General features: G+C 46.1%; 2 protein-coding genes across 2 annotated transcripts; both read right to left on the reverse strand.

Moving 5' to 3' along the window:
- Positions 1-3,995: 3,995 nt before the first annotated feature.
- Positions 3,996-13,796, reverse strand: LOC123348978 (olfactory receptor 6C4-like). The gene is made up of 2 exons (XM_044986704.1): positions 13,757-13,796; positions 3,996-4,951 (listed from the first exon to the last, which is right to left on the reverse strand). The coding sequence occupies exon 2, from the start codon at positions 4,938-4,940 to the stop codon at positions 3,996-3,998; it is 945 nt and encodes a 314-aa protein (XP_044842639.1). The 5' UTR covers positions 4,941-4,951; positions 13,757-13,796.
- An 8,643-nt stretch (positions 13,797-22,439) lies between these two features.
- Positions 22,440-24,093, reverse strand: LOC123347700 (olfactory receptor 6M1-like). Its single transcript, XM_044984938.1, has 2 exons — positions 24,071-24,093; positions 22,440-23,424 (listed from the first exon to the last, which is right to left on the reverse strand). Exons 1-2 carry the CDS (start codon positions 24,091-24,093, stop codon positions 22,440-22,442), a joined length of 1,008 nt encoding a protein of 335 aa, XP_044840873.1.
- Positions 24,094-24,545: the final 452 nt, after the last annotated feature.

The following is a 24,545-nucleotide window of genomic DNA, read 5'->3' on the forward strand; positions in this document are numbered from 1 at the left end:
TAAAGGAACAGTTGGCCGGGGAATGGAATTGAAGGTGACCCAAAAGAATGAAACATATTGAGAGTAGAAGCTTATTGCTCTGTCACAACACATCACGCAATGTCATTTGTGTCCAGGCACAATAGCAGGAGTAACCAGGTGTCTGACCCCAACTATGAGGCTGTCTCAGAATAACTTGTCATTGAGTTTCATGTGGGAGATTTTCAGTTCTTGGTCCTCGTTTCGGTCACTTCCTTTGGGGAAATGCTCTGAACGGGTACACGGGTAATTCCCAAAGGCACGAAGGGCAGTTATGAATTTTGATGACATTGAAAGTGAATATGAACTGGACTCCTAGAGTGAAATCCTGACCTTATTGAAGTCACTGGAGAAACTCCCTCTGGGTTTCATATACTACTATTATTATTATCATCTATCATTTATATTGTGGCCATGCCTAGGAGTGCGGTTTCTCACTGAGTATTTAAGGGGCAGGATTACAATCCCCCCACTCATCCATTTGAGTCTCCCTCGTGCTCACGGGGAAAAGCCAGGTCCAGCTGCAAAGTTAGTACCTGATCCATTGGATTAGGTCACCCAATGGTGGTCAGACGTGATGCTGCTCATGCCACTTCCTTGTGTGCCTTTGGCTGCGAAACTGCCTTGCCTTTGCAGATGGTGAGCCATTTGCTTGGGGGACACAACTGGTTTTGACAAGCCTAGAAACGCCTGTCTCTAGCCTGATTTAGGATTTGTTAATAATATTAATTTAATTTATCTATTTAAATTTATTTAACTGTAATTTATTCATTTAATTAATTAGGAATATTACTGATTAATTGTTAATATTAATTAGTATGAGTTTTAGGCTTGTCAATCCGTTTGATCGGAAGATAAAAGTTCTTGTCCCGCATCAGGCTCCACAGAATTTACAAAGGACCCTGGGGGTGTGACAGGAAGCTCACACTGAGACAGATATAGTCATAAAGACTTTTTGTTAAAATCAATAATAGTAAGTAAATGGTAAAATACCCAGAGTTACAAAGTTACAGCTGCATTACTGCTATTCAAAAGATACATATAAGAATATAGTATTATATGCAACAAAGCTTTGGTTAACATACTCACACCCTTCCTTGATAACCTGGTGGTAAGAGACACAGGACCAGCCTTGCAGTTCAGGTTTCTCATTTCTTGGGTGAGGGATGCAGGGCTTAGAAAAAGCTAATGCTAGGAGCTATCAAAACTAACTTAGGGTTTACTTGACTAACTTAAAATCAAAACCTAATAAACAAACTAAGAATAAAAATTAGGGAAACCAAGCTTAGCCTAGTTCCCTCGAAACGTAAAGTTTAAGAAGAACAAGTCCAGCCAACTGATAGTAGGAGTCATTGTAGATAGATAGAACGGAGAGAGCGAGTGGAGGAAGTAAGTGAGAATGATAGAGCAGAGTACTCTAGCAAGGTGAGTCACCTCTTTTATAGGGCACAAGTGCTGGAAATCCTTCCTCCTATGCCCAAATTTCATTCCTCACCCACAAAATGTTAGGGTACACTTACCCCATAGGCTAGTCTGTTTGTGCGTATTGATGACATGTACCTACCACATAAGTTCCCTTGTTGTGTACCTGGTAAGTCTGTGGGTACATTACTCCCCCCCACCCCGCCCATGCCATTCTCCATTGTCTATTGAGCTAGATAAAAGGTCATAGACATAGGGGTGGGTACTCAGCTATTTAGGTAACAAGATAAAGGTCAACTTTGCTTTCTGAGTAAAAGGTCTCAGTATCGATATGGTAACTTTGCCGTAGTGTAACATACAGGATATGGCCTGTAGGTCTCTTGCATTGCAGCCAAACTTACTTTAATATAAATCTATAAACCTATTACAATAAACTAAACACTTAAACTATAAGAAAAGATGTATCTATGCAAGCAAGCAGGCTAGTCTTATAGGCTCTATGTCGCAGACCAGCGTCCCATCGTGCTAAGAACTGCCCCAGAGCCTCTGCCCAGAAGAGGTCACAAAATATAAGACAAGAATCGGCTGGGTAATCGGTGCGATAGCGTCCATCAGCATGATGCACAGTGGGCTCAGCAAAACAGCTGTCGAGTTTGTGTGGAAGGAATCACAGCAGAGGAGAGTTTGAAGGAGCTCAGTAGCTTTTGCAGACGTTTATTGGGTGCTCTTCCTTAGCGTGAGTAAAGCGACGATTTTGTCACGGAAATCACCGGATCCGTGACTTCCAAAGACCTCTGTGACTTCAGCCTGTGGCATCTGGGAGCTGCAGGGCTCCACCGCGTCCCTGCCTGCAGTGCGTGGCAGGCAGATCCCCACATCCCCCCACCTGCTGCATGCAGTGAGGGACCCCCACAGCTCCCCACCCGCTGCATGTGGCAGGGGGACCCCTGTTGCTCCCTGCCTGCAGCGGGCAGCAGGGGGACCCCTGCAGTTCCAAGCAGTGCATGGAAGGGGGACGCTGGAGCTCCATGCACCCCAGAGCTCCCAGCCAGCCCCTGCAGCTGCCCAGCAGCTTCCCATTTTATCATGGATATTTTTAGTAAAAGTCAGGGACAGGTCACGGCTTCTGTGAATTTTTCTCTATTGCCCATGACCTGTCCCTGACTTTTACTAAAAATACCCGCAACAAAATCTTCGCCTTAGTCCTGAGGGGCAGCCTGGAGGAGAGCATGAAGCTGCCTGTTTGAAAATGTAAAGTGGATAAAACAAGCTGGCATCAATGGCCAATTGCAGGATGGAGACGATGTCTTAATAGTGCATGAGAGATGATTGGTAGGATGGGGATAGGACATGGCGGGTCTATAGAATGGAGACAAATTGCTTATATCTGAGGAAGTGTCAAGAGGAACCCACTGGAGGAACCCACGGGCCTTCACTTTGACAATGACCTTTGAAGCAAGAAAGATTTCAGTGAAGGCAGGATTTGCCCCTGACTCCACATGCACCCTTGAGAATATCCCCTTCCAAGAGCAAAGAGGAAACCAAATATTTCTCATTATCCAACTCTATTCATTAGATTAGAAGAGTTACATTTGCCAGAGTTCTCTCTTGTAGTTGTCTATTGAATGCCCAGTGGCAAGGGGTTCTGATCTCAGTCCAAATATCTCAGAGTTAACAGGAAAAACAGTACTACTAACAATATGGCATAACAGGTGAATGGTACAAACAAGCAGACCAAGGCAGGGTACTAGAGATGAGGCAACCAAAACAGTAAGATGTGCACATATCTTAGCAACTAAGCCCCTGTTTTAGCCTCTGTGAGGAGCCATTTATCCCTCCTGTGGGTTGTGCAGTGTTTCTTGTACCCCTTTCCCAGGAGAAGTGCCCCTAACAGAGAAAGGTAGAACAAGAGCTATTGACTGGATGCTAAAACCACACATGTTGAAATGACAGAGCCGGGAGAATTTTTTCAGATGAATAATTTCCTATGTAAAAAATACAGTTTCAGGTCAGCTAAAGGTATTTGTGAATTCAGTTTGAATTCAAAGAATAGACCTGACCACAAAAAAATGGAAAATAATAATTGAAAACATTTATTTCAACATCTTCAAAAATCACAAGTTTTCACTTTTCAACAATTTAGCAAGATGTTAAAGAAACGTTCTTCCCAAACTGGATTTTGTTTAGTGTTTCATTTCACCAAGAAAAACCTAATAGTTTCTATTTTGGGAACAAAGTACCAAGAAAGAGTCTCCATCTCTTGAAGTCTTCCAGTCAAGACTGGATGCCGTTCAGGAAGACACACTTTCATTAGACATGAGTTACTAGTCTCAGTGCGTAACTAATTGGTGGAATTCTGTGGCATGTGTTATCAGGAGCTCACACTTGTTGATCTGAGGATCTCTTTTGGGCATACAATTTATCAACCTCGACACGAGGAGATAAATTCACCCCTGTTAACAGCTCAGGACCCACCAAGCCCATTGTGAAGCCAGGCACGAAGTCAAGGACCATCCATGTTCTCTTCACTCCTGTATCTTTGGGGTTCCAGATTTTCATGATATCCTCAGACACTTAGAAATTGTTCGTCCAAATATGTCCTTCAGAGCCTGTTTGACTTGTTCGTTGCGGAGAGCGTAGATGTAGGGGTTAAAGAGTTGAGTCACCACACAGTACACCAGGGACACAACTTTGTCAAAGTCCTGAGTGCCCCGCTGACCTGGTCGGATGTACCTGAAGATGGTGCTACTGTACAGTATCGTAACAACTATGAGGTGAGCAGAGCAGGTGGAAAAGGCCTTTTTCCTCCCTGTGGTGGATGGGATCCGCATGATAGTACAGATGATACAGCCATAGGAAATTATGATGACTGTTAAAGTGCCAGGTAAGGCCACTACATATGCAACCAAGAGCATTAACTCAATGTGTCCCGTGTCGATGCAGGAGAGTTGGAGCAATGCAGCTATATCGCAGTAGAAATGGTTTATGACATTGGGGCCACAGAACGGTAACAGCACAACCATAAATGTTGGGGGAAATAGTAAGAGAAAACTCATCACCCAGCAGCCCAGCACTAACTGGAAGCAGACCCTGCCATTCATGATGGTGCTGTAACGCAAGGGATGGCAGATAGCCATGTAGCGGTCAAAGGACATCGTACCCACATGGAAAAATATACAGGATCCCACGACAAAGAACAACAACAACTGAAGGAAACAACCAGGGAGGGAAATAAATTTTCTCTCTGTCAGGAGGCTGTAGAGGAACCTGGGCATGATGACTAAGCTGAAGCAGATTTGCAAGAGGGAGAAGTTCCTGAGGAAGAAATACATGGGGGACTGGAGGCGATGGTCCACCAAAGAGAGGGTGACAACAGTGATGTTTCCTATCACAGTCAATAAGAAAACAACTGATAGAACTGCAAACAGGATGATGTTGACATGGTGGTTGTTGGACAGTCCCACAATGATGAATTCCACCACCACGGTCTGGTTGTCCATTCTTCACTCATCTTTAAAGAAAAAATATTAAAAACATGTCAAAACCAGAGCCTATTGGACAATAGGGACAGAACACTTAAAGGAAAAATCTGTAAATAAATAGCACTAATCTCTTCAATGGGAATTGGGTGCCTAACAGACATGGGCTCAATGAAACAATCTTGATAGAGCAACTAAAAACAATTACTGATAGTTAGAGAGAGAGAGAGAACTGGAGGAGAAGGGAGAATGAAAATAATTTTATTTTAAACATTTCTAAGTTTTGCCACATTTTTTCATTGATTATAAGGCCCTGTAAAAAAAATCAACTTGCTACAGAAACGCCAACAATAGAGATAACAGAGACTTTTAGCCTGCAAAAAGAAGGGTCTTCAACTCGAAGATGCATGACGCTGGGTGGTGAAAGCCGCGAGGAAGCCACTAAGCCGATCACCCTTCTTGCAACCAGGAGGATTACCATCAGCACATGGAACGTGAGGACCATATATGAGTCAGGAAAGACGGCACAGGTTGCATAAGGCCAGAAGGCAGGAGTATGATCAACTATCCTGATCGCCTCTATAGAACAGTCTAAGGAATGTCCCTGAATTAGTTACTGTTAGAACTAGAGCATAGCTTTAAAAAAAAATCAAAGCTTTATTTTAAAATTTCCAGTGATGCAAAATTCACCACAAGGCTTGGAAAGTTATTTCAATGATTATATATCCTCATATGAAAGTTTTGTTTTTTTGTTTTTGTCCTGGTCATTGATAAAAATATTAAAAAGCACAGGGCCAAGAACCAAACCCTGTGGGACCCCACTAAAACCACCCACACTCAGTGATGATTGTCCATATATAATTCCAGTTTGAGACCGTTCAGTACCCACTTTTTAGTCCATTTAATCTGTGCCATGTTAATTGGGTATCCTTCTAGTTTCTTAATCACAAAGGCAAAAGTCAAATGAAAAATACTCCGTCTTTAAAAAAGAGGACAAAGAGGACCTGGGCATTATAGACTATACATCCTAACTTCTATACCTGGAAAGATACTGGAACAAATTATTTAACACTCAAGTTGTAAGCACCGAGAGGATAATAGGATTTTAAGTAATAGCTAACATGAATTTTTCAAGAACAAATCATGCCAAACCATTCTAATTTCCTCCTTTTAACTGATTATTGGTCTGCTGGAGAGTTAGGAAGCTGTAGACATGACATGTCTTGATTTTAGTAAGGTGTGTGACACATTCCCATGTGAAATTCTCATAATCAAAGTAGGGAAATGTGGTTTACATGAAATTACTGTGAAGTGGGGGCAAAACTGAACTTAAAGACCAGGTATCAGTGATTCAATTTCAAAGTGAGGGAAAGTGTCTAGTGGAATCTTGCAAGGGTCTGTGCTGAGTCCAGTACAACTCAATATTTTCATTAATGACTTGTATAATGGATTGGCGATTACACTTACAAAATTTGCAGATGATAACAAGGTGGAAGATGTTCCTAGCACTTGGGAGGACAGGATTAAAAATCAAACCATTGACATATTGACGAATTTATCTGAAATCAACACAGTGGAATTCAATAAAGACAAGTGCAGAGTACTGCACTGAGGAAGAAAAATACCAGATGCACAGCTACAAAATGGGGAGTAACTGGTGAAGCATTAGTACTGCTGAAAAGGATCTGAGTGTTATCGTAGATCATAAATTGAATATGAGTCAGTGAAATGGTTGCAAAAAAGGCTACTATCATACTGAGGTTATTCACAGGAGCGTTCTGTTTATAATGCGGGAGGTAATTGTCCAGCTTTGCTGAACACTGGTGACGCTGCAGCAGCAGTACTCCGTCCTGTTCTGGATTCCACACTTTTAAAACAGTCAAGTAATTGGAGAGGATCTAGAGTGAAGCAACAACTATTATAAAAGGGCTAGAAAACCTTACCATGATCAACGGTTTAAAAAATAGGCATGTTTAGTCTTGGGAAAAGAAGACTGAGGGGAGAGCCGATAACAGATTTCCAGTATGTTATGGGCTGTTCTACAGAGGATGGGGATTAATTGTTCTCCATGTCCACTGAATGTAGGACAAGGAGAAATGCACTTAATCAGCAAGAAGAAAAAAATAGCTTCAATCTTTGGGAAAACTTTCTACCTATAAGAATAGTTAATTACTGGGATACATTACCATGGGAGGTTGTGGAATCCCTGTCCGTCGAGGTTTCTAATAACAGGTTAGACAAATACCTGTCAGGGATGGTGTAGGTTTACATGGTACTGCTTCAGCGCAGGGCGGAGGGGGGTGGACTATATGACTGCTCAAGGTTCCTTCTAGTCGCATAGGTCACTGATTAAAAATTAGGAAATTTATTCCTTAAAGCTCCTAGCTTCATTCTCTTCGCTCATAGACACCCAGCGCCTCTCCTTATATTGAATGGAGGAATAGTTTGAATGGTTAAGTTTTATATCAGTTGGATCAATCAGTTTAGACCTTCAGGGTCTGGTCCAAATTTCTCCAGAGTCAATAGAGAGCTTCCCGTAGGCTCCAATGCAGTTTGGATTCACACCGCGAAACTGCCCATGCAGAGATACTTACAGAGTTGGAGACGTGGAGAGTGAGGACATAAATATTCATCAGTGGGGAAGGCTTCTGTGTGCATCACACACAACCTGCAGAAGCTCCCTGGCTTTTCTCAAACAGGTTCCAGGGTGCATCTCCCCAAACCCTCCCTTTTTCAACAGGTTTCAGAGTAGCAGCCGTGTTAGTCTGTATCCGCAAAAAAAACAGGAGTACTTGTGGCACCTTAAAGACTAACAAATTTATTTAAGCATGAGCTTTCGTGAGCTACAGCTCACTTCTTCGGATGCATAGAATGGAACACACAGACAGGGGATATTTATACATACAGTATTTCTCCAGGAGTTTGAGGGAACTTATTCCTGTGAGGTGCCCGTTTTGCAATAAGCCATACTAGCTATTAGCTTGGGTTTCTGGATTTTTTTACAATGGGTTTTGGGCTCCCGGATACCACTTGACTAAGACAATGAAACAAATCTAGCATTTCCCTAATTAAATGTATCCCTTAATGGGGATTCCTAGAATAATGGCAGTGGCATTGTGTCTGCTAAGGTGAAAGCAAACCTCACAGACTCATACCGAGTAAAAATCTCCTAACTCATTGTCCGTCTTCAAATCTAACTTCCCACCTCAGCTGTGCCAAGCTATCAGTGAGATACTCAAGAATGGCAGCTGTTGTGCATTACCTCACTGTGTCACATTTATCATACGCTTCTCAGTCTTAAATTGCACTCCCTGGTCACAAACTGTTCTTTTTATCGTAGCCATATATCTGAGTCTTATTTTATATCAAGCCTGGAAAATGTTGGGTCAGTGACTCGCTTTGCCTAGCATAATGGAACTGGGATTTCAATCTCATGCCACAAAACAAAACAGTAAGATTACCCACCGAGCTCGTCAAAGCATTATCACTTCAAAATCCCACCCCTGCCGTCATATGCTGGGCATTCCCACTCACGCCCTCTGATAACAGAGACCTTAGAAATACCCCAAACAAGAACCAAAATGATCACACAAATTCTGAAGCTGCTGAGTTGAGATTCTCCAATTTAGGTGTGTCAGTGTGTGCCTTTCTGCATACGAGAATACAGGGATAAACATGGGTGACCACTGCCTGCATCACATAACCCCTCCTTTTCCAATTCCCATCTGTAATAGTTGTAGTCTCTGATGTTTTTATCTGTAGTTGCTGGCTGGGACCCCTGAGATCAATTAGATAAAGAGCTTTGCTGCCAACATGCCGAGAAATCTCTTCAGAAAGAGCATGATAATGTGTTGTTTCTCTTTTCCCCAGCGGGAGTTGAAAGGGTTCGGTCACTATTTCCCATCTCACGTGTTTTCATAGCAAGACATGGAAACATACAGAAAAGTCAGGTCACCATATGACTGATGCTACTATGGTAAGAATGCAACTTAGGAAATCAGTGGTGAATTCCAACCTCTGCCAGAGACCTTCTCTGTGACCTTGGGTATTGCAGTTCATTTTCCTCTTTTCAGTGACTTCTAAAGAGGAAATTTCCTGCACGGGTACAAGGGTGATTCCCCAAATCATGAAGGGGAGTTATAGCTTCAAATTTCATTGAAGGTGACTTCCAGCTGAACAACAGAAGTGACATCCTGTCCCCACTGAAGTCCTTGAAACATTCCTACTCACTTCCTAGTTTTGTATTATCTAGAATGTGTATTGTGGCCATCCCAAAGAGTGCCAGTCATAAAGCATTACCCCACTGTGCTAGGTGCAGTACAAACATAGACCAAAGCCATGGTCCCAGCCCCCAAGAGGATACATCGTATAAGACAAGAGACAACAGGTGAGAAAAGGGGTATCACCAGGACACAATGAGATTGAGACGCTGACCAGCACTGTCAGTGATCTAAGTAAAATAGCTGCCTGAGAGTTGTCACGTTTGTTTGCTAGGAATCACAGGGAAGGGGAGTTTGACGGAAGTCTGTGAGGTATTTAGCATATATTTAATAGGTGCTCTTCCGAATCAGGAGGGGTAGCATGGAGGAAAGTATGAAGGTGCTTCTCTCAAAATTTAAAGTCTGTGGTGACATTACCTCACTGATCTTCTCTCTAATATCCTGGGATCAACACAGCTACAACAACTTAGCAGAGACATGCAGAACAAGATGCATTGGCTGGATGTTAAAGCCAGACAAAATGAATTTAGAAACACAGCTTGGTGAAATTTGTCACGTTAATAATTTACTATGTAAAAAAATGAAGTTTCAGATCAAGAAAAATCATTTGTAAATTCAGTCTGAATTCAGAGATTAATTTTGGCCAAAAAAATGAATCATAAAAAATAATTTGAAAAATTCAAAACATAGTTTCAAGATTTTTAAATGAAGTTCTCTCTTTTTTCTTTTCAAATATGTATCCCAAGGGCCGCCCAGAGGGGGGGGGGGCAAAGGGGGCAATTTGCCCCGGGCCCCGGGCTCCCGCCTCCGCCCCTCTCCTGGAGCCTCAGCGCATCAAGCGGCGTCTCAGACAGCGCCGCAGCATGTCTCCGGTGGGGCCCCTGAGCCCCGCCCGCTCAGAGCCGCATGGTGAGGGGGCGGGGCTGGGAGCTCCGGGCTGAGCTCAGCTCCCTCCGCTCGGCGTGGAGCTCCCAGCCCCGCCCCCTCCCCACGCGGCTCGGAGCGTGGCGGGGCTCCGGCCCTGCGGGACACACGCTGCGGCTGTTCAGCGAGGCGCTGAGGCTCTGGGCGAGGAGGGAGCCGGGGGTAAGAGGCTGGGGCCAGGGGGTTTGGCTAAGGGGCAGGGAGTCCTGGGGACAGTCAGGGCACAGGGAGGGGGAGGAGGTTGGGGGGGCGGTCAGGGGGCAGGGAGTGGGGGGAGTTGGATTGTGGGTGTTCCAGGGGGGTGGATAGGGGTTGGGGCAGACAGGGAGCAGGGGTGGGGCCCAGGGTGGTGGTTGGGGGGGTGGGGGTCTGTAGTGGGATGGCTACTCGCTCCTGCCCTTTGGGGCTTTAAAACAGCCCTGGGAAGGGCTTTAGGCTGGGCTGATTGGGGGAAGTGGCTGCAGCAGGGGCCACGCCCCAAACAGAGCTGCAGGGCCTTATAAGAAGGCCAGGGAAGCCAGAAGCCAAGACAGTCTCTCTCTGTATTCAGGAGGAGATGGGCCTGGCTGCAGGGAGCTGAGAGAGAGTACCTGAGTGGAGCAGGGCTGGGGAGCTGGAGAGCCCCAGGCTGCAGCCTAGCTATAGGCCAAGAGGTACTGGGGGTTGCAGAGGGTAGCCCAGGGGTAGCCAAACCCCTTTGCCTGGGATGAGTGACTGACACTGCAGTCTGCCCCAGGGTGTGGGGCTAGACAATGACTGGCAGTAGCCAATACTGAGGCAAAGTGGGGATAGTAGGGTGGAGGGTTCCCCTGGGAGGGGAGACCCAGTTGGAGGGACACGGGAGCCAGTAGCTGGAAGGCGGATCACCAGCCTGCAGAGGGCGCTCCAGACGCTGGACTGAGCTAATTCCCAAGGCCAACCAGCAGGAGGTGCCGCAGGGGTGAGTCTGACCCAGTTACAGTGTCTCTGGGGGACGGTGAGGGGGCAAGGACCAGGATGGGTCGGGGATTCTGAGGGGGGCAGTCGGGAGCAGGAAGTGGATGGGGGTCGGATAGGGGGTAGGGCCAGGCTGTTTGGGGAGGCACAGCCTTCCATACCCTAAAGCTCATTCAGCAGTTTGAGGCTTGCAGAAGAGCCAAGCTGTTAGCTTCTCCATTAGGGCTCCCATCCCTTTCACTTCTCAAATGCCAAATTATAGTCTACTTGTAATTTCAATGCCATAGGGAGATTCATGTCAGGGGAGGGGAGCTTCATTTAAAACTAGCCACTGGGGGGAGGGATCACATGAGAAGAGCAATATCCTTCCCAACCCTATCAAGGGAGACCCCCCCCTGCATTCCCTGAGGCTTCAGAGGTGTTAATTCAGTTGTTCTCAAACTTTTGTCCTGGTGACCCTTTCACATAGCAAACCTCTGAGTGCGACCCGCCCCCTTATAAATTGAAAACACTTTTTTATATATTTAACACTATTATAAATGCTGGAGGCAAAGCGGGGTTTGAGGTGGAGGCTGACAGCTCACAACTCCCAGTCATAACCTCGTGACCCCCTGAGGGGTCCTGACCTCCAGTTTGAGAACCCCTGGATTAATTTAATTTAGCACCCTGTGTCCATTCACATGCATGTGCTATTTTGAGCATTTCAGTTTGGACAACATAGGCTCATCCCAGATTCTGGAACAAGCTCAAATGCTCAGTTCGTGGAGTATGTACATAAGCTATAGTAAAGAAAAACCCACAGTAACCGTCTCCAGTTTGTGAGGGACCCCATCGAGCCATTCTCTAGGAAACAGGTAAATGCATGGAGATAAGTCCATTAATGGTTATTAGCCAGGATGGGTAAGGAATGGTGTCCCTAGCCTCTGTTTGTCAGAGGATGGAGATGGATGGCAGGAGCGAGATCACTTGACCATTACCTGATAGGTTCACTCCCTCTGGGGCACTTGGCATTGGCCATTGTCGGTAGACAGGATACTGGGCAGGATGGCCTTTGGTTTGACCCAGTATGGCTGTTCTTATGTTCTAACCTAAATGAACCCAAAGTTATGGAGACAGATATGAGTCAAGGAAGCCAGCAGAGTATCAGAAACTTGGAAAAATCTCTGCCTGGATGGGCTCAGGTGTTTGGTTACAAGCTGAGGTGGTTGAAAAGTTTTGGATTTTTTTTTAAGCAGAATTTTTTTATTGTTTCTTTAAACAATCAAACACAGCAAGCAGCAAATATTTGGCCACACACTTCTGAAACCTCAAACCATGTTCAGTTTTGGCAGACTAATTTCAGCTTTTCAATCAAAAAAAAACACAACAAATTTTGAAGGAAAGCAGACATTGTGCGTGATTTTTTTTTCTGCTTTTTAAAAAACCCTAGTTTTCAATCCAGAAAAAGCTTTGATAGAAAATATTTGTCCAACCCTTTTAATGAGCTTTATGCCTTTTAGCACTAGCTGATGCTGAGAACCAGTGATACCTTGTAAAGACGTTTTCTCAAAACTGGGTTTGTGCCGAAATGCGGAAGGTTTATTTTTCCCAGGGGCGCCCGTGGTGGGGGGGAGCAAGTGGGGCAATTTGCCGTGGGCCCCACAAGGGCCCCCAGGAGAATATAGCATTGCAATTTTTTTATAGAAGGGGCCCCCAAAATTTCTTTGCCCCAGGCCCCCTGAATTCTCTGGGCGGCCCTGCCATCTGCCCCCCAGAAAGGGACGCAGGGCCTCCCCCCGGAGGGCTGCGGGAGACACAGATGCTCCACTGCTTCCTCTGGGAGTCTGCCCAAGAGGCGAGTCACCCTCAGTCTCAGAGCAGAAGGAGGCACACGCCATTGCTCCTGTAGACCAAGCTCCCGGCATTCACCATTGGCTCCTTGCCTTCTTCAACCCCCCGCCCCCAGCTTCCACAACCCCCAGCTCAACTCCTCCCTTAGACTAGGTTGTCTGTCTGCCCCCTCCCCAGCCATAGCAGCCTCCCACTCTGCCACATAGCAGGGCTCTGCCGCTCATGCTGCCCTTTCCCCCTCCACCCCTGGATCTCCCCCATTCATTCCCACAGCCAGCATTTTCCTGTGCACTCATTCCCTACTTCCTCCAGACCAGGATTTCCCATTGCTCTAGTCCCACATTCTCATTTCTTTTCTGCCTGGAAACAAGACTTTTAAGGGTCTCACCATTTAAACTGTATTGGGAGGATGGGCAGAACTGAGCTGTGGGGGGTGGGCGTTGTTATACTGGAATGTGTCAGTAGTAGCCATCAACCAGTTATTTAATCTACTGTGACAAAGCTCCAAGTCTGTATTGGTGGGTCCCGCGCTTCCTGGCAGATTCAGTGGCCTCAGAAGCTCACTAGGGCCCTCAAGATGACCTCCCTTTCCCAGTATGGCGGCAGAGGTTACAGCTTACTGAGCTACTTTCATCACAGGCCGGTATGGGAGGTGGGAAGGTGGAATACCCACAGTCTCTGTTGCTCCTTAGAGCTCCATAGGCACCGTTTGGTCTCCTGTCTGGACCAACGTCTGTTTCCCCTCCCAAAGGGATCTCTGTAGATCATTGGGAGAGGAAGAGGGGAACCCGGGCCCACCCTCTACTCCGGGTTCCAGCCCAGGGACCCTAATGATAGCAGCTGTTAGCAGCTTTCCTCCTCCACTGACGCTGCTTTGATTCTCTGGGCCACTTCCCCGTGCTTCCCTTTCCCAAGCTTCACCCTTACCTCAGGGCTCAGTGCTGCTTCCTCTCCTCCAGCTCCTCTCCAGAGAACTGGCAAGGAGAGCTTGTAAAGCAGTATAATTGGTCCCAGCTGTCTCCATTAGCCTATCAGCCTTAACTGACCCTTTCTCAGTTAATTGAAGTCAGGTGCCGTTGTTAGCCTAACGACCTTAACTGGTTAAAGTGGCGTCAGGTGTCTTGACTGGCCTGGAGTAGCCCTTGTTTGGCTAAGCAGGGAAGAGGGACCTGCTCATTCTGAGGCTGCTCTGCCTGCCTTCCACTCCCCTCTTATATCCCTCTGGCCCGAGTCCTTCACACTACACACACCTACAGATGATGGAAGCTGCTTGGGCTGGTACCCAGATGCAAGGTGCTCCATGTATTCCTCATTTCTACCTTCTGCTTCCCCCAACAAACAGTAGGGTTTGGCCCACTGATGCCTAGAACATTCCCGAAAAATCTGGAATGGATCAGACATCGTTTTCAAAAGTTATCATATGACGTACAAACATACAAGTGGAGAAGTGTCACCAAACTGAATGCAGGCCTTCACTTCAGCCAGCCAAGAACACAGGCCTTATTGCTAATCTGAATGTGTCTGGCTTTAGATTCCAGCCACTGGTTCTTATTATGTTTCTTTGCTAAATTCAAAAAGCTTTCAGTACCCAGTATTTATCCCTGTCAAGGGATTTAGAGAACACAGTCAAGTCACCTCTTGATTTTACAACCATAGAAATGACCACACTGGGTCAGACCAAAAGTCCATCTAGCCCAGTGTCCTGTCTTCCAACAGTGGCCAGTGCCAGGTGCACCAGACGGAATGAACAGAACAGGAATCACCAAGTGATCCATCCCCTGTCGCCCATTCCCAGCTTCTGGCAGACAGAGGCTAGGGACACTCAGAGCCTGGTGTTGCATCCCTGCCCATCCTGGCTAATAGCCATTGATGGACCTTTCCTCCATGCATTTATCTAGTTCTTTTCTGAATCTTGTTAGTGTCTTGGCCTTCACAACATCCTCTGGCAAGGAGTTCCACAGGTTGACTGTGCGTTGTGTGAAAAAAATACTTCCTTTCATGTGTTTTAAACTTACTGCCTATTAATTTTATTAATTTTGTTAATATTCAAGTGCCTTCCAGACATGCTAGTCATATTGCTTAATGCACCTGGCAACTATGATTTGGATAATTTACAACAGGGATCAGCAACCTTTAGCACGCGGCTCGCCAGGGTAAGCACCCTGGCTGGCTGGGCCGGTTTGTTTACCTGCCACGACTGCAGGTTCGGCCGATCGTGGCTCCAACTGGCTGCGGTTCGCTACTCCAGGCCAATGGGGACTGCGGGAAGCAGAGGCCAGCACACCCCTCATCCCGCACCATTTCCCATAGCCCCCATGGGCCTGGAGCAGTGAACAGCAGCCAGTGGGAACCATGATCTGCCGAACCTGCGGACACGGCAGGTAAACAAACCAGCCCGGCCCACCAGGGTGCTTATCCTGGCAAGCCGCATGTCAAAGGTTGTCGATCCCTGGTTTACAACTACACAACAGAAAGGAACCACACAACAGAAAGGAAAACCACAGGGAATCCGGGGAGATGTTCATTACAACCTAACTGGAAGGCCTCTTGCTGGAGTTGTTTAAAATTAGAACCAGGCACGCTGTGAAACTCATACCGCCCAAAACGATGCTGGTCTGACTGTGTGTCATTAACTGGATGGATCCAAAACCCAAACAGTGAACATCTCTGCTTCTCCCTCCCTGGGAAAGAGACAGAGCCCAGCAGGCCAGAAGTGAGAATTGTTTGCGGTTTCTCTGGTGTTTTGAAACTCTCCTTGCAAATGGCAGATGCTGCTTCTCATTCCTTGGTCTCTGCTGCCATCTAGTGCCCACTACCTGTTACTAAGTTAAATTGCTAATCGTTTTTTCTTTTCTAACACCCAATAAGTCAAGAGATTTTCACTCTCCATTCACACCAACAGGAAATGAGAGATGAACTCATTACACCACAGTTCTTGTACGATGCCCTGCTTAGAAACCAGGGGACTGAGGTTTACTTATCAACCTAGACAGCAGCTCATAAATGCCTTTGACTGATTAGACTGGATCTCAAATGTTCAGACTCGGTCTGTTGACTGGAGTCACACTCTTACACAGATGACATCACCATAGTAGCTGAGGGCCAGACGCTTTGAAAGTTAGGCACCTAAATACATCTGAGTATCTGGGCTTCAGAACCTTCCAGTAGCATATTAGGCAAAATAACTAGAAGAATAAGTGAATAGATGTTAAGGCCAGAAGAAAACATTGTGATAAACTAGTCCACTGTTTTTCAGGTTAACAACCTCTTATTCAACGTACAATCAAAATCACAACCCCATCTCTACTCTTACTTTCATAGTAAATGCAAATGTGTAAGTAATCACAGTGGTAAGCCTAGATAATGTTTTCCCTTTGTTTTTTGAAAGGCTGACAAAGATACTTGACCTTGAAGGATAATGGTGTGTGGGGAGTGGGAATTTACAGTATCTCGTCCCCCCTTCCTGATTACATTTTGTGCCACCTCGGAGAGGAGAAATGACCTAATGGTTGAGAAAAATGTATCTAGCCTAAAACTAGAATATAAAATTGATAGATTCAATGGACTAAAAACTAGCTAATTGATAGTTCTCAAAGTGTAACTAAATTGGGAATCTGCATCACGCAGGTGTCTCCAGTAGGGTCCTGCAGGGATTTGTTCTTGCTCCTACATTATTTAACACATGTATCAATGACCTAGAAGAAAACATAAAATCACCAATAAAATTGGCAAGTGATAAAAATTGTGGGGGATGATAAATAAGGAAGAGGACCGGTCATCGATTCAGCGTCATCTGGGCCATGCGGTAAACTGGGCACAAGCAAACAATATGCATTTTAACATGGCTAAATGGAAACACATCTGCCTAGTAACAAAGACTGTAGCCCATACTAACAGGATAGTGGTACCTAGGCTGGGAAGCAATGACTGAAAAAGATTTGGGGTCACGGGGGGTAATCAGCTGAACTTGAGCTCCCCCTGCAAAGTTCTGTGGCCCGTGTTACACAGGAGGTCAGACTAGATGGTCACAATGGTCTCTTCAGGCCTTGGAATCCGAGTCTGACCTCCTGCATTACACAGGCCAGGTAATTTCACCCAGTGATTCCAGCATCGAGCTCCTGACTTCGCTAAGCGAGAGCCTACCTTCTGGACAGAGACATCCAGTCTTGAACTGAAGACTTCAAGAGCTGGCGAATCCACCATGTCCCTAAGTTGTTCTAATCGTTATTACCCTAGCATCCATCCCACGCAGTTCAGACCGTCTGGATCCACATGGCAGAGGGAAGCAACACTGGGAATTCAAGGAGATGTTTAATACGACCAAAATGGAAAGCCTGTTGCTGGAGCTGTTTAAAGCTGAGCCTGGACACAACGGACTGATGAAGTAATGCAGTGAGAACAATCGAGGACAGCTGACTAGATGGAGCCAAATAGTGGTGGCTAAGCTCTGTGTAGCCAGACAGAGCGAGGAAAGAGGCAGAGGTAAAGTGAAAACTTTGTGGTTTCTTTTCAGTTTCAAAATTCTATTTCTGTGATCAAACTGCAGCTGCTGCATCTCATTTCTTGGCCTCTGCTGCCCTCTCGAGCCCATTATGTTTTACTCCTTTAAATCTTTATCCTTCCCAAAATAAACGGAGAAAGGTTTCAAAAGCGCCTAAGCGGCAGATTTCTCAAGGTATTTAGGTGCCTGTGACACACACATGCCCAGATATACCCACACAGGCATACGACCTCTGTGTCTGACCATCTCACTATTTCACTGAAGGGTTGGGAGGTCTCTGTTGAAAACTAAGAGGTAGCTGATTGTTGTGGGTCTTGGAGAGAGAAGGGGGGTGAGGTAATAACTTCTGTTGGTGAGAGCGACAGGCTTTCGAGCTGACACCATTGAGGTGTAACAGGCCGATGGTTTGGCTGCACACACACACACACACACACACACACACTGCCACAAAGGCAGAAGACGTCAGTCTCAGCACATTCTTTACACCAGGGATGACACCCTAGTTTTATCAACAACCTCCTCTGATTTATCTAATTAATAGGAAAGAACCAAATATGCAATTCTGCCTTGCACACCAGATTGTGTTACGTGCTTACCGACTTACCAGCAAGTACAAAACTATTAATCTGACTATTTGACAGGGATTTATGGGATTTCCCTTGTTTATCCCGATTGTACCAGGAAGGTCACAATCACCTTTTCCTTGTCCTGTATCCAAACCTGGGACATTCCAAAAACAGATCCAGAGATCTAGTAACCCCGGAAGGTTTTGTTTGCCCTCCTTCCCTGAAGCATTAGTCAAAGGTCTTATTCCCCACACTAAAAACCTAGGCCAACAGTGCTTCTCTATTACTAGCCAATATATGACCCATGAAATACACTTTGTCCCTTACCGCCTTCCACGTCGTAAGCGCATGTTCCCTTCCTTCCAGGGACGACTAGGCCTCTGCCCCCCCTTGCCCTCAGGGTGTTCATCTTGGGTTCATCCACTCTTCACCCACAAAAATTGCATTTGGTGGGTGGGTCCCATCCCCTTATTTCTCTCTCTGCCGACAGCTGGTCAGCCCAAGGGCAGTCTGTTCAGCTACACCCTTTTGGCTTGTTGCCAAGGTCTTTTCTCACCCCTCCTGGTTATCCAGGGCCTGTGTCGCCCATCCCTCCAAGTGTCCTATGGGTGCAGCCTCCTCCTGAGAGTCCCAGGATAAGGGCTCTGACAAATGCATGACTCCAATGGACCCACTTAATTCACCTTTGTTTTCTTTCTCTTCTTGCTCTGTCTCTCTGGGAGCGTCTCCCTTGCCATCTCAGCGGCTTGCAAGAGCATGTCTAGGTTTCTCCAGCCCCTCTACGTTTCCTTCCGCTTTACCTTGCCCAGCGGGTTTCGTTTCCACCCTCCAGGCCCCTCCCACCCCACTTCCCTTCCCTGTTGTGAAGGGATCCCCATCCGGTCTATGGGGCTGGGACAATCCATCCACTACTCCTACATCTTTCCGCCTGAATGTCCTCTTGATGTCCGAGGGCACATTGGCCATGGGACTGAATTTCTTGATTTTGACCCTAGCTCCAGGAAGCATCCAGTGGGGATTCATCAACTCTCACCTGATTGGCCAATAGGAGGGCGCAGTGCCCACCACCTCTCTTTTGGTGCCTTCTCCTTACATTACCGAGAGAGAGCAGGGACTGTCTTCTTCCCTGCCTCGGGGTCTCTGCCCCACCACCGAACGGGGCAAACCCACAGGCCATGAATGGACGGTCTCTTTTTATATGTCCTTCAGGTCCACACTGAAAACACCCTACGGCTTGAGCGCCTCAGGGCTCCTTCCTCTTTATTTCCTCGGTGCCCTTTCCAGCCGTAGACTCTCCTCCACTCCTTCTCCCCAGTCTAGTCCCCTAAACATCTGACTCACGCTGGGAAGGCCCAGCCCTGCAAACACATCTGTTTAGTTTAACTGCAGCACCCAGATTGACTGGCTGATGCCTCCTAGCCCATATATTGTCAGGGAGACGTTGACAAAACTGTTCCTGAATCACAGAGTCCCCCACAGTCTCCCCCCCAGTTTGGGGATCTGGCCTTTCCAGACTGGGCCACAGTTTAGTTTCTGTGCAAACACATGGGGCCATAATCCCCCATCCTGCCATGCTAAATTGCTGGTGATATTTCCCCCCTTGGACAGGCCAACCTGGTCCAGAACGGCTGCCTTAAGCACACCAGAGTCTCTTGCATGAAGATCACAGGGAGACACATATGCTGCCTCTGCTGCCCAGTTACATAGGGTGTGGACTCACAGTGTTCTGTCCCAACCAGCTCCAAAGGCCGGTATCAAAAGTAACCAAGGACACACCAGGGTCACCTGCAGGCCTCCACCTTAGGGAGCTGGCCCCGGTACCCAGCGTCCGTTGCAGGACTCACCAAACTTTGCAGGAGTTGGTGCTGTATGTGGGCTTGTTCTCGTATACGTTCCTGCAGGCTCTGTAGCTGCTCCACCGACCGGGCTGGCAGGACCTGTCTCTCCCGGTGGCAGGACTGCTGGAAGGCCTGCAGGGTCTTCTCCATCGCCGTCTGCTGTTCTCCGGGCCATTGTAATAGCTCCTCCAGGGCCCAAACGCCAACCCTTTCCACTTGCTCTTCACCAGCGCAGCTAAGGCAGCTCCTAGCCAAGCCTTCACTTGTGGACAGGGGGTAGGACCCCACGCCTTAGCCTTGAATGCTGCCTTCCTGTGCCTGATATTGAGCTAATTAGCTCATCAGCTTCCTACCCGGCAGTGTGGCTCAGTAACCGGGTGCACCCAGACCCACAAGGCCTGCCCAGGGGGAACCCAATTAGTACTAACGGTGACCAGAGTGCTTGCTTTGGTGCCAGCTCTCAGCACTGTCACAGGCTCCACAGTGCTTCTGAAAACCCCCGTTAGGCACCCAAATACCTTTAGAAATGCGGCCCCAAGGGACTTAGCAGCCTAATTTACACTTCAGTTTGGTGCTTTTGCAGAGTGTATCACACATGCCTGCTTCCAAATGTAACCCGCAGGTCCAGTAAGGAGCCATCTCAGTGAGAGAGCTAGAGAGGAGAAGGGGAGAATCTCTCTGGGAATGGGCCACAGGGGATGGATCACTTGATGATTCCCTGTTCTGTTCACTCCCTCTGGGGCACTTGGCACTGGCCACTGTAGGGAGACAGGACACTGGGCTAGATGGACCTTTGATCTGACCCACTGTGGCCGTTCTTATGTTTCCTAAGAGCTCTGCTGTTAAACAAAGCCAACACACGCATATTCCAATAACCCAGTATGGCCATGCAGAAACTAGCTCGATTACCAGGTCTCATACAGTATTAATAGACTATTGCGGATCAGCCCCATGACTTTCCCACGGTGGCTCAGTGGGCGACGGAAGACTGACCTCTCTAGAGGGTGCAGCGCCTGGTCAGCTGTGAACACTAGTTGTAGTCAGGGTAAAGCATTGTGCTTGGTACTTGCTAAGTGACTAACTTTTCATTTCCTTGGTTTTATGGGCCAGGCATCTTGTGCACATGTACAAACTGGAACAGCTTCCCAATGACCCTTTTTGCATCATGTAAGGTTTTTAATGCTTTATTGAAGCTGAAGAGTTAGACAAAAGGAGACAGTGATGGGCAGAGTTCCGGCAGTTATTAGAAGCTTAGTTACTGACTGAGAATATTTTATCCATTATCAACAGCTGTGGGCCCTGGTTTGTGTGCATGGCCATTAATTTATAATATGGCTAACAATTAAAAATAACCCTAAATCCAGTATGTAGGTACCCAAAAAGCTACTCAGCATATCAGATGTACTCTAGATGGGTGATACCTTTGAGGAGAGTGATGGTGGCCAAAGAAAACCCAACCCAAAGACTTCCTATTACAAAGGCATGAAGAAACCCCAACGATTATATTGACAATTAACCTAAACTCCAAGAGGCCCTAGCTCAGCCAATCACGTATGAAAGGGATTTCAAAGAAACCTGCGTTGGCTTCCCAACTCCACTGAATTTCAGTTTCCAGTCCTCAGGTTAAGTAATTTCTTTACTTGGTATACATGAGTGTTCCCGTTAAACTTACACTGGGAAAATCACACGCTTATTCTTAAGAATGTGCTTAAATGCTTTGCTGACTGGAGATGGGACTATGAACTATCTTAAAATTAAACCTGCATTTAAGTGTTGCGAGGAACAGAGATGGAAGTGGAAGTAGAAGTAGGCAAGTGATATGACCAATGTATATGACATTGATGAGACCAAGACTGAAATACTGTGAAAAATGGTGAGGGTGCAGAGAAGAACCACAAAAATAATTCATGTCGTGGGAAAAAAGATACCTGAGAGTGAGAGATTTAAAGAGATCAGTCTGTTAGGATTATCAACATGAAGATTGAGATGTGACTTAATTATGATGTAGAAGTACCCTCACTAGGAGAAAATATCAGGCATATCAGAAAGTTAAAGCAACAAAAACAAAAATCAAATTAGAAAGATGATACAAATTTTGAACATTGAGGGTGATTAATCAAACTACCAAAGGGCATGATGGATTCTCTATCTCTTGGTGTCTTCACATCAGGACTGGATGCTTTTCTGGAAGATGATTCAGCCAAACACAATTTATTGGGTTCAGTCCAGGAGTGACTCGGTGAAATTCTCTGGTCTATAATATGCAGGAGTTCAAACTAGTGGATCTAATGGCTTTGAAATCTGTGGCTCTGTGAACTCCTGAATTCACAAAGTTAAGCAAATACTTTAATGCTTTGCTGAATTGAGAGAGAACTGCACTCCTGGACTTAAAACTAAGCATGAGTTAGTGATTTTTCACTTAGTGCTGTGATTGTTCGCTTGGTCTCATAATTACCAGTCTTGAGAACCACTCAAATTCCTCTCACCCTGGTTTAGAGATATACTAAATGACGAACAGTGGTTAAAATGTCCCATTAGGCCAGTGGCTCTCAACCTTTCTAGACGACTGTACCCCTTTCAGGAGTCTGATTTGTCTTGTGTACCCCAAGTCTGAACTCACTTAAAAACTACGTGCTTACAAAATCAGACATAAAAATACAAAAGTGTCACAGCCACACTATTATTTCTGGTTGAGAACCACTGCATTAGGGGATAATCTTTTTGTAGAACAGGAAGACCTTGTTCTGGGCTACAGCCTCCTTCAGGGCCTGTTTGACCTGCTCGTTCCTGAGGGTGTAGATGAAGGGGTTGAGGGATGGTGTCACCACGGAGGTCAGCAAGGCCACCACCTTGTTGAGCTCCAAGGAGCTGCTTTCAATGGGGCGGACATGCATGTAGATGTGGGTGCTGTAGACGATGCTGACCACTGTGATGTGAGAGGTGCAGGTGGAGAAGGCCTTTCGCCTGCCCTGAGCCATGGGGGTCCTGAGCACCGTGGTGATGATGTACAGGTAGGACACTGCAGTCACCACCAAGGAGCTCAGGATAAGCACTGACGCCATGATGAAAATGGCTGACTCCAGGACATGGGTGTCCTTGCAGGACAATTTAACCAGTGGTGTAATGTCACAGAAGAAGTGGTTGACCACATTGGGGCCACAGTAGGGTACCTCGGCGACAGCACTGAGTGGTCCAAGGATATACAAGAAGGCCCCAGTCCAGGCCCCAAAGACCAGCACGGAGCAGACGTGGCTGTTCATGATGACTGTGTATCTCAGTGGGTTACAGATGGCAACATATCTGTCAAAGGACATGACAGCCAGGAGGAGGAACTCCGTCACCGCCAGGAAGAAGTAGAAGAAGCTTTGTACCATGCAGCTGGTGAAGGAGATGATCCTGCTCCCGAAGAGCAAACCGGAGAGGTGCTTGGGCACCGTGACAGAAGTGAACAAGATCTCCATGAAGGAGAAGTTCCACAGGAAGAAATACATGGGGGTTCGGAGCCGGTAGTCAGCCAAGGTGATGGTGATGATGACCAGGTTGCCTGAGAGGGTGACCAGGTAGAACATGAGGAAGAGAACGAAGAGGAAGATTTCCATCTGGCGGCTGAGGGGAAATCCCTTTAGGATAAACTCAGTCACTCTGCTCTCGTTGCTTATTTTTACCACTTCTTGGTGTGGAATATAATGTCTGCAAAAGAGGAAAAAATGTGGTAACCAAGAGAGAGGATACCCATTGTGCTAGGTGCTGTACAGACACACAGCCACTGGATGCCTGATCCTGCAATGATTTCTGCATGTGTTAAACTCTACACACTGAGTAATCTTATTGCTTCCAGAATCAGGGACCTCTGGTGAGAAAGGAAGTCCTGTAGGGAATTACCAGCTCAATTCTGAACTGTCTGAAGTAGATCAAGACGAGTTTTCATAATTTTGGAGACGGTTCAGAGAAGAGCCATGGTCACTGAAAGCTGTGCCATAGAGGGATAGACTCCGACAGTTCAATTGTTTGTTTTAACAAAAAGAAAGTGAAAGGGTGACTAGATCACAGTGTATAAGTACCTACCTGGGGAACAGAAGTTTGATAATGAGTTCTTCTGCCTTGCTGACAAAGGTATAACCAGAGCCAATGGGTGAAAGGTAAAGCTGCCCAAATTCAGATTAGAAATAGGGTGCAAAATTTTGGTAAATTAACTGGTGTAACAATGTACCAAGGTTGTGGTTGATATTCCATCACTGGCAATTTTTACATCAAGATTGAATGTTTCTCTAAAAGATCTGCTCTAGTTCAGTTATTTTCAGGAATTATTTTCAAAAGTCCTATGCCTTTGTTTTACAGGAGGTCGAACTTCATTATCATGATGGTGCCTTCTGCATTTATAATCTATTAAATCAGCCAAAAATCAGACCTGTTATGTGTCTCTGTCTCTAACGATCTACAGAAATACATTTCTCATCAGATCAAAAGAACTCAAGTTCAATTAGGAGTGAGTTTTTAATAAAACCTAAGAAAATAAGAGATCTTTATGACTATATCATTCTTTGCAAAACAGATTCTCAGAGCTATGGAAAATAATAGAAAAACCAACTCATTTGTGTTCTTATCACATTATATTAGCATTAATGTTAAATATTAGTTTCAGTATTAAACCTTTTTGCTCAACTTCTGTTGTTCACTTACAACTTGTTAGTACCTTGTAGTTCTGCAGAATATTAGGAGCGAAATATGATGCATCCTGTTTCTGTTTCTCTAATCTGTCCCTAATGTTCTACTGAACAATATTTTTATCACCAAATCAGAAGAAATCAAGT

Source organism: Mauremys mutica, chromosome 13 (assembly GCF_020497125.1).
Source record: "Mauremys mutica isolate MM-2020 ecotype Southern chromosome 13, ASM2049712v1, whole genome shotgun sequence".
NCBI lineage: Eukaryota > Metazoa > Chordata > Testudines > Geoemydidae > Mauremys > Mauremys mutica.